The 9698-nt window shown below is 41.5% G+C and overlaps 1 protein-coding gene across 1 annotated transcript; it reads right to left on the bottom strand.

Moving 5' to 3' along the window:
- Positions 1-2332: 2332 nt before the first annotated feature.
- Positions 2333-9484, bottom strand: hapstr1b (HUWE1 associated protein modifying stress responses b). Its single transcript, XM_086083648.1, has 4 exons — positions 9015-9484; positions 5406-5486; positions 4386-4661; positions 2333-3038 (listed from the first exon to the last, which is right to left on the bottom strand). The coding sequence occupies exons 1-4, from the start codon at positions 9211-9213 to the stop codon at positions 2800-2802; spliced, it is 795 nt and encodes a 264-aa protein (XP_085939774.1). The 5' UTR covers positions 9214-9484; the 3' UTR covers positions 2333-2799.
- Between the last annotated feature and the right edge of the window lie 214 nt (positions 9485-9698).

Raw genomic sequence — 9698 nt, 5'->3', positions numbered from 1 at the left:
GTGTGTCTTTATTTTCATGGGAAAGCAATTTCTGGAGAAATTGCATGTGAATGCTGAATGGAAAAATATAGAAACGTGAAATCATATTGAACAAAAACTTGTTGAAGATATGAAGTTAAGTTGAATGATGTTGATATTAAATGCAATTCAACGATATAGAATTAACTAGAAGGGTAGTGGCGAAATGCATGCATTGAATGATGTGGAATGATATTGAATTAGGTGAAATTTTATTGGTGAAAATGTGCAATATGTGAGTGAAAATCTGGGAATTGAATGATTTTAACGATATGGCATTAGATAAAAAATTATAGCGAATTGACTTGAATGGGAACAATTCGAGCTCTAACCCAAACCAATACATCTTAAAAAAAATTGTACAACATTTTGGCCCCCCCAAAAAATGCCATGTGGTAATTGGGGGAGTGTTGACCACTGATGTCAAGGTGACATGGAAGGGCTGAACATTTTGAATTTCAATTGGGACTGAATTGTTGAACGTCTTCGATTGAATTTGGATTTTTGGCGTGAAAAACGTTGAATTGTGGCAAACCGGTGAAAGTTAGGAATGAGAAAAATAATAGCCCGCAAAGCGTGAATTTTTTGGAACATGTTGAAGTTGGAATGGTTTGAATCAGTTGAGAAATGTAGAAGTAGTTAAAAGGACAAAAATGGCGGAGTAAAACATACTTGCATTTCATTGTGGTTTTACAATTAGTTTAGTTTAAACACGGGGTACTCGTCAGGTGCAAGAGGAAACTATTTCATGTCAAATGTTCTCTTATCTTTTTGATGAAAAACAACCTGACACACACAATGACAGTACATCAACAAGTGGCTACTACGGCTCCATGCTACGAGCTAATAAATTAGCCAGCATTAGTTAGCGGTCGGATTAACATTATTGTTGGAATGTTATAGCCGTTGGTTAAATGTTACGTTATAACTGTATATATATATATATATTTTTTTTTAACCTTTCACCATAAATCCACCTCCAGTCTGTCCCATGTGTTAGCTGCAGATTTGAAAGGGGGCGTGTCACTGTGTGTCACATGACAATGTCACAGTGACAGATTAGCACAGACAAGATTTTACAGATTTTGCATTTCATTGTAGTTTTACAATTCGTTTAGTTTAAACACGGGGTACTCGTCAGGTGCAAGATGAAACTATTTCATGTTAAATGTTCTCTTATAAGATGAAAAAAAAGATCACAATAATGCATGCTTGAAATGTCTTCATTTCTCAGGTCACAATTGAAATGAGCAAAACATTACATGTGCATTTCTCAGGGCAATTTGCACAAATCGCAAAAGATCGTGGTTGCCCTGCAAAAGTTACTTTGTTTCTCAAAATCCAGAGCACACGGCTCAAAAAGTAAACATTTGTTTCACTCAACATGTCAAATGTGTCAGCGTGAACAAATAATAAAATTGCTTAGTCACGTTGTCAACCGAACAAGTGTCGTCTGAAGGGACGTTCTGATGACACCGTCGCGTATGAGGCGGATTGACTGAAAGGAGCTGGGCAACATTCACGTTCGATTTTCCGCTGGCGTCGCGCCAAAACCTTCACGCCAAAACTGGATCCATTTCATATCGTTTTCACAAATCCATATATTATTGGAAATAAGACCAGCAATGTTGTTTGGTCTGGAGGTGGCAGAGATGAAGATGGTTTGGAGAGATAATTAACTCAACTCAATCAATGCAGTCATAGTGAAAATAGGTTTTTAAAAGTATAAAAATCTGTTCCTAAATACGCTAGGCAGGAATAAAACCGTGGCTGAAAGTACAATGCTTGTTAAGGCATTTATGAATAATAAGTTAAAGTAATAAGTGAGGTACAGCAATTATTTTCTTTTGTAAATGCTTTTTTTTGGCAGTCATTATTTATGGAGAACCAAAAGTTATACTTCATACTGGTTTTGTAGAATAGCTTGGTTAAATGTCTGTTGTTTTTGACACAATTGTCAAATTATGCTCTTTAAATAAAATAAAAAAAGTTTTTTTTTTAAATTATGCTTTTTTTTTTTTCTTTAAGAGCTCAGTATTGTTCATTCGTAAATGTCATCATCATTGCTTTTTTTTTTTTTTTAAATATATATATATATATATATATTTTTTTGTGTGCGTGGGTGAGTGTGTGTATTTGTTAGCTCACCAGAAAACCTATTAGAAAAAATCTCATGAGATTTTTTCTAAATGATGCTCTTTTGTTGTATTGTCATTTTAAATGTTCAAAATAAAGAATAAAAAGAAAAGCATTGAACGTTTTTGCCGAGTCACACTTCCCCACCACCAAACAAACTAAACAAAAACAACCGAGCTTCACACTTGTAGTTCCTTTATTGTCATAATGAGTTATCGTACATGGACATCCCCGGTTTCATTAACTTTTTTTGTCTTTACAATATTTACCACATATAGTAACAGCACCTACGTGTTTATTATTTACACACATTACATAAAGATTGTATCACAAAGCATGTGTGAACTAAAAACCAAAACTGAGAGGGAGATTGTGTGTGTGTGTGTGTGTGTGTGTGTGTGTGTGTGTTGGGTTACTTCCAATGTAAACACGAGTGTAAACATAAATAGTGCATATGTGTTGCTTGGTAACCAAAAGTAATGGGACACGCGCGCGCACTCAAAGGCCGGTGGCGGTGTGTCGAAATTAAGTCTAGCATTTCACTTGTATTATACGTAGCAATGCAGCTAAGGTTGGCGCGTTCGGGGGGGGGCCGGCCGACTTTCAGTTCTCGCCGGCCGCTTTTCGGGACACGCGTTGCTGCGCTCAGAGCATCCGATTGCGTTTGTGCGTGGGCGAGTCCGTGATGACGTCGCTGCCCCGCTTGCGGTTGGCGGCCGAATCCAGGTGGAGGGCCATCTCCTCGGCGATGAAGGTGTTCAGGTCCACGTCGTGAAGGCCGTTTCGGCGCCGGCCGTGGGGGGCCGCCACCGCCGGGTGGGTGGGCGAGCCGGGCGGCGGGCCCGACGAGCGCACGGAGATGCTGGCCATGGCGCCGCTGAGACCTGGGGGGGGGGGGGGGGGGGGGCGGGGCACCAATGTTGAGCTCGCCGCAGACTCAAGACTTACTTCTACACTTTTTGCGTTCTTGTAGGCAACTCGTTTTTCCGCCTATGTCAACGAGTGACGTTACCATCAAATATTTTTTGAATCGATTATTCAACCAATTAATTGACTAATCAGTCATTTTAATTCTGCATTAAAGTGTATTACAAAAGCATTTCCCCCCCCCCATTTTTTACCGTTTATTAACCAGCGATTGGTGTTTATTTGGTACTTCATATCCGTATAGTGATTAAAAAAAAGGGGGATTGATGTTACCGATTTGGTTATTGTTTTTCAAAGTAAAAACAGATGTTTGCAAATGTCTTCGTTTAATTAAACAGAAGATAGTCAGTCTTCTCTCATGAATGACTACAGAAATAAGTGAGCAATTACTGTCAATATGCTGAAATCAGAGGATTTGGACAATTTCACAGTAAATAATGGTTCAAAACATCGATTATTAATAAAAGACGTCAAATAATTTGGTCGCCGATTACTTGTCGATTAATCTTGACAGTTCTAATGCCAACCCCTGACATTCTGGCCTGTTGTATTGCCATTTTTAAGCCCCTCGTAGTAATCATATTATATACTTTATGTTTTTTGATGTACGAATATTATTAAACAAACGTGAATTAAGTTGCAGACAAGTGTGTCGCCTTTTCATTCTCTCAACTTGGCGCTGTAAACTAGAGATGTAACAATATCAAATTACGATATGAAGGTTACAATAAGATAATTATCACAATATTGTGGGCCAGGTTGTCCATATAAAAAAAAGAGCTCATACTATAACCACCCCACAATATTGTGCTTTTGTACACAACAGCAATGCATACAAACAACCTACAATCTCTAATAACACTATTGAGTAGGGATGTAACGATATCCAAACGCCATGATACGATATTATTATATTTTTTAAATGAGCTCTTACACAAAAAAAACAATATTGTGCTTTTGTAAATTACAGCAATGAAAAATTATAAAATATGATATAAAAGATATATAAATATAATATATATATATACTGAGGCACATACTTGCTAATGCACGCATATTGAGTTCTTCCACATATTGACTCGATTCACAATCATATTACGTTCCCCTTCATCTGACCATTAGCATGGCTTTTAAACATAGAAGGGCCAAAACATGCACAAATCACTCAGAATTTTTTTCAAACCATGTGCTGCTTTTATTATCGTGACACGATGACGACGATATATTGTGGCAGTTTTAATATTGCGATATCACGATATTGCCGTTATCGTTACGCCCCAACTGTAAACCGTATCCGTACTAACCGTGCAGGGCTATGGCCTCTCTGAAGGGCTGCAGGTCCGTCTCCACGGAGCTGCCCGTCTCGGGCGGCGGCGGCCGGCTGGCGGCTACCATAGCTCCCCGGGGCGGGGCCCGGGCCGCCCTGGGAGGGGGGTTCTTGCCGCACAGGAAGCTGATGAGATCCTCCCGCCGGATGGTTCTCCGCCGCTTCTTCACCCAGGCCATCACCTCCTTGTTCCGGCGCTGGTAGCCGATCTGGATCCCCAGGTCGTAGCTGCGCTGGCGGGCCTCCATGCTCTCTAGACCACGACAAAAACAACAACGCTTACTCATGCTCAGCACCGCCACCCGTAATGACCCAATTCAACAGAATGTAAAGAATTTCATTTGCACTACAAAGCTACATGGCAGCAGCGCAAAGAAGACGGTCATAACTACTCAGTAAGCTGCGATTATATTTGTTGTTTTTTGCAGAGGATAAAGAATATATGCTTGGAAGTCTTGTTATATGCGCTAGCAGCATGTGCTGCAGCACCATTTGAGTTCAAAAATCCATTTCTTACAGGATTTGAACCCCCCAACAGCAATGTTAGTTCTCTATGCCTGTGTACAGAGTTTAGCATTAGGCTAGCAAACTTTCCTCAGACAGTTCTGTGGTGCTTGGTTAAATACATAGCTTTGTTCAGTTTAGTTTTACAGTAAACTTTCAGTTGGCTTGTAAAGTTCGGAAAGAACAAAGTGCTTGCGATTCAAAAGTTTGCTCTCAACTCAAGGAAGAAGAAACGTCCCATCTTGAATAACTCAAGTTGCATGCTATGATATATAATCAATCTCTCAATAACTGCCACCTTGCACAGTAGAAATCAACACAATTACAAACAATCCACTGAGACAAAACAAGCGTGCTAACCTTGGCCACCCAACATTAAACTTAAGCTTAATTCATGTACTCACTCCTCCAGTTATTTGTGAAAACCGCCACTTTGAACACTAGAAAGAAACAAACAACTGCAAATGATTTTTTTTACAATATCATGACTCACCTTTGTACATGTTAGTAACGGCAGTGGCTGCATTCTGGAAGGGAACCCAGAGGGAAAGACCTTGTTGCTGACATTCTCTGTCTGTGAATCACATTTCAAATAAAATCTCAGTTCTTCACCGATTTCCTCCTTCATTTGTACAAAAAGCAATTAACATTCAACAAGGCACATTAGAGCCCAATTGAGTCGGCGAGTCTATTTTTTTATCAGCCGCTTTTCAAAATCATCACGGCGGAGTAACTTCTGCTCAGTAATTGGAGTCACTGAAAATGCCGTTGTGCCATTTGTCCACCAGATGGAGCCAATTCAATTTGATCCAATTAGCATCCAGCGAGCAAATGACCACGTCATCCAAGTTGTTGACCACAAGTCACGTGCTGCAGATGCGACCGAGCTGAGCCCGATACTGCGATTAGAGCAAAACACAGCAAATTATTTGCAGCTCAGAAGCACACATCTCAGGCCAAGAGTTTCCAAAATGTTGGAATTCAAACTTGCTAGCAGGTTGTTGTTGTTGTTGTTTTTTTTAAGATACTTACTAAAAGCAGTCAGGAAAGCTGCTAAATGCAGAAGAAAAAATAAAAAGCAATTATTGCCAATCCTACTTTTATTTTGCTGTTCTTAGTGTAAGCAGGGCGCATCAGCGGGGATGGCAGCTAACCTCGGAAAACGTTTACAAAAAAAAACATATTTTTTAGAATTTGTGGTCTCAGTCCTAACAGACGACAATGCAAACCTCAAGTGTTTGTAGGTCTGCGTGACCCCCCCCCCCCCCCCCCCCCGTCCGTCGGTCCCAACGTAAAGTCGTGTGATTGTTGTTGTGGGTTCCAAACATCAAACATCTGGAGCATAAGTAAGGCCAGCTCAGAGTCGCACCACGTTTTAAGGCAAATCCTTTGCGATTAATCTCATCAAACATGATGAGCCGTCTTGTGTTTACTGCAAACCCGCCTGTGTTTTGTTCCTTTCTTTCCAAAATGTCCTCCTGGGATAAGCAAAAACCTTACTGAGTCTCTTACAACAGTATTTGGTGCAATTACTTTACTCTTTTTTCCCCCCCACCATAAAAACTAAAAAAAAGATTTGGACAACCCCAGGACTAAAACTTGAAAAAAATTGTGATGAAACACTCTGCACTAAAATGGGACGAAAACAGCAGGATTTTACCTCAATGGTGCACGGGGGCAACGATGTGAATGTGTCGGACCGCATGAATTTCCCTTCAACTCGGCCGACCAGGCCAGTACAAATAAATACAATAAAAAAAAAAAAAATTCAATATTTTATGTTTTAACCTCTTCAATTAATCAGTCGCCGATTCACGACTGATCTTTTTGCTGCACATTTTTTTTGTGTGTCATGTTAGCTCGTCCCCGTGAGGAAATTCTTGTCTCGGACAAGCCAGACTGAATTTTTGTTGTTGTTGTTAAGAGACCGGTGCTAATCTGCAGTTTTTTAGGATCGGCCCGGCCGATATTCAGCATTTTATTAATATCGGTTTGTTTCGATGGCTGGTATATTAAAAACTGTTTGTTTGGTTTTTTGTTGCTCCGACCGGCGCTTTTCTCCTCCGTCTGCTCTGAGTCAGTGGCTGTTGATTCCCTGCAGCATTGACCCGCCCACAGCACCATCTGGTTGCTCGTGCAGTGCTAACAGCCAATAAGCAGCGAAAGATGGGTTCTTCTCTAATTTAATGCAGAAGGGCCACCGGGTCGGTGTGCAGTTTAAGAGGTAAGTTAAACTTACTACCTACCTTGTGTATTAATAAATAAGCTATATAAATAAAGCTGCCCCCCGCCAGGTGACAATGCGTTAGTTCGCGAATTGGCGGCTATTAGCCCGCGAGCTAACCGGCTAGCTCACGAATTAACGGCTATTTGGGAGTTACCGTGCGGGGGGTGAACGGTTAGGAAATATTGATAAAAGTAGGCAATTAGCGAGTGCGTTCCTATATGTGTCTGAGTGGAAGTCACTCATTGCTGTTTCGCTACTTTCTACCACAGAAAAAAACAGTATGGTGAAGACTGCAGCAGCATATGGCGCGCACAAAAATAACGGAACACCCACAAAAAGCAAAAGGAGAGAAGACAGCCGCGTTGATCAGACATTAATTTCTCAGCTGGCCAGCAGCTACGTTGAGGATACACTTTTTGTTTTAGGACTTTAAACCAAAGATAAGTCAAAGATGAACATTGAAAATGTTAGTTATATTTATTTTGGGGGTTAAACTTATTTACTATAGTCAATTTTAATGAGATATTTGTTATCATTTAACTTTATAAGCCATAATGCTGAGCCTGGGGCCACGATGCACCTTCTGACAGAATTTTAAAACAAAGTTGTCTATTTTCTAAGATCTAAAAACCCTTTAATCACAAAAGCTGTTTAATAAACATGTGCTTAAAGGCATTTAAGCAGTCAAGTGCCGCAGTTTTCATTACTAAAATTTTTGACACCAACTTTTTTTCCCCTGCAAATGTATATCGGCTTCAAATATCGGTTATCGGCTTCAAATATCGGTTATCGGCTTCAAATATCGGTTATCGGCCTCCCTGACTACCGATAATCGGTCCCTGAAAAAAAACATGGGTCCATCTACTGTTTTTCAACTTCATTAGTGTGATAGATAGTAAGAAGCACATGGGCATTTTAGGAGAGGGAGCATTATTATGAGATCCATCATGTGCACTATAAATTTTTCTATAAATCTTTATTTTTTAACATACAATAATTTTATGTTTTACAAGAATTTTGTTGGTTTTTTTTCTTGAAGATTTGAGACTTTTTCTTGCTGTTCTTTGAAAGAGCCATACCCATTGTGTTTGTTTGTCAAGTGTATTCAAAGGAAAATTAAAATACAAGACAGGATGACCTTAAAGTTGCTTTAACTGTTCAACCTTGTTATATTTTTGAAATTGATTTTTATGGTCTCGGTCTTGATTACCAAGTGTTGGTCTTGTTTTTGTCTGGGGCAAGTTTTTTTCCCCCTTTCTTTTTATCAGATTGCAATTTTGCCAATAGAGCTGTCTGCTGTGGTGGGTGGGTTTGGAAAAGAAAGCCATTTGAATCCTGCTGCTGCCAACGAATGTATGCCTGACCGTAACACATTGCAATAATTCAAGTCACATAGTGCAGACTGGAGGAAGGGAGCACAAGGGCCGGCTAGTTACTCCTTAGCTCATATGACCGCAAAGTAGCATTAGCTTAGCATCTAGGAGGAGACGGTCGAAGACTTGAAAACGTGGTTATCCATTATTTAAACACACTATTGTAAATGTATTGATTTGAAAGTCCCCTTTTCGACTCACTGGCTTCTACGTGGTTACACTTCCATAAAAAAAGCAACCGTGGCCGGCTTGGGAGGGTGGGGGGGGGCTAACAGCTAACGTTAGCATCGAGCTACACCGAGCGTACACGAGCCCGGTTGTCGTGAATAAATCCCCGTTTAAGGGCAACGATAGTTACAACGACAAAAGACACAATATCGAATTATTGAGAGGCTGGCGTTCAGTTGAAGGCTGCTAAAAAGCGGCTAGCCTGCGTTAGCCGGTGTCCTTTGTGTGCCCCCCTCTTCTCTCTCTTGCTCCCCCCCACCGCCTGTCATCATACCTTTGTAGAGCTGCGCCACCGCCGTGGCCGAGTTCTGGAAGAGGTGCCACAGCTTCTGTTGGTTCTGCTCAGTCTCCTCGTCGGCCAGCGGCTCAGTCTGCTCGGCGGCGGCCAGGCACTGGCGCTCCCACTTGGAGAACCAGTGCTCGGGGCCGTGCTCCTGGATCTCGGCTTCTCCCTCCTCCTTCCTTTCCTCCATGGCTAACGGGTTAGCCTCGAAGCTAGCCCGCCCGCCCGACCGGCCGCTTGCTCTGTACGTCGTCGCAGGGGTCCGCCGGTACTTGGCGGTTTTTGTTCGATACTTTGTGGGAGAGAATAATGTTCCACACGCCTCTAGTGCGAAAGGGAGGCTGCGGGCGGACGCGGATAATTACCGCTAGAGTCGCATTGTGTTTGTCGGCTAGTCCGCCCTACGTACACGATACACACACACACCACCGTCCACCGCACCAGAATGACAACACAAGAATTTCTGCGTTTAGCCCCGCCTCCCTCTTCTCCGTCCCGGAAGGCGATTGGCTACGGTGGGGTCGAACAAGAAATCCGATTGGCTAAAGCAGAAAACGAACTCTGATTTGCCAAACATAGAAAAAAAACGACAACGAACTCGCCTTTTTAAATGAGTCTTTAATGCATTGTGTCCGGCGGGGGGCAGCAAAATCCTGTGGAAACCTGATATTAGAG

The sequence above is a fragment of the Leptonotus elevatus genome, chromosome 8 (assembly GCF_054856555.1).
Source record: "Leptonotus elevatus isolate MCC_2025b chromosome 8, RoL_Lele_1.0, whole genome shotgun sequence".
NCBI classification, from domain to species: domain Eukaryota; kingdom Metazoa; phylum Chordata; class Actinopteri; order Syngnathiformes; family Syngnathidae; genus Leptonotus; species Leptonotus elevatus.
The sequence above is the reverse complement of the archived record's forward strand: the minus strand, read 5'-3'. Positions and strand labels throughout refer to the sequence as shown.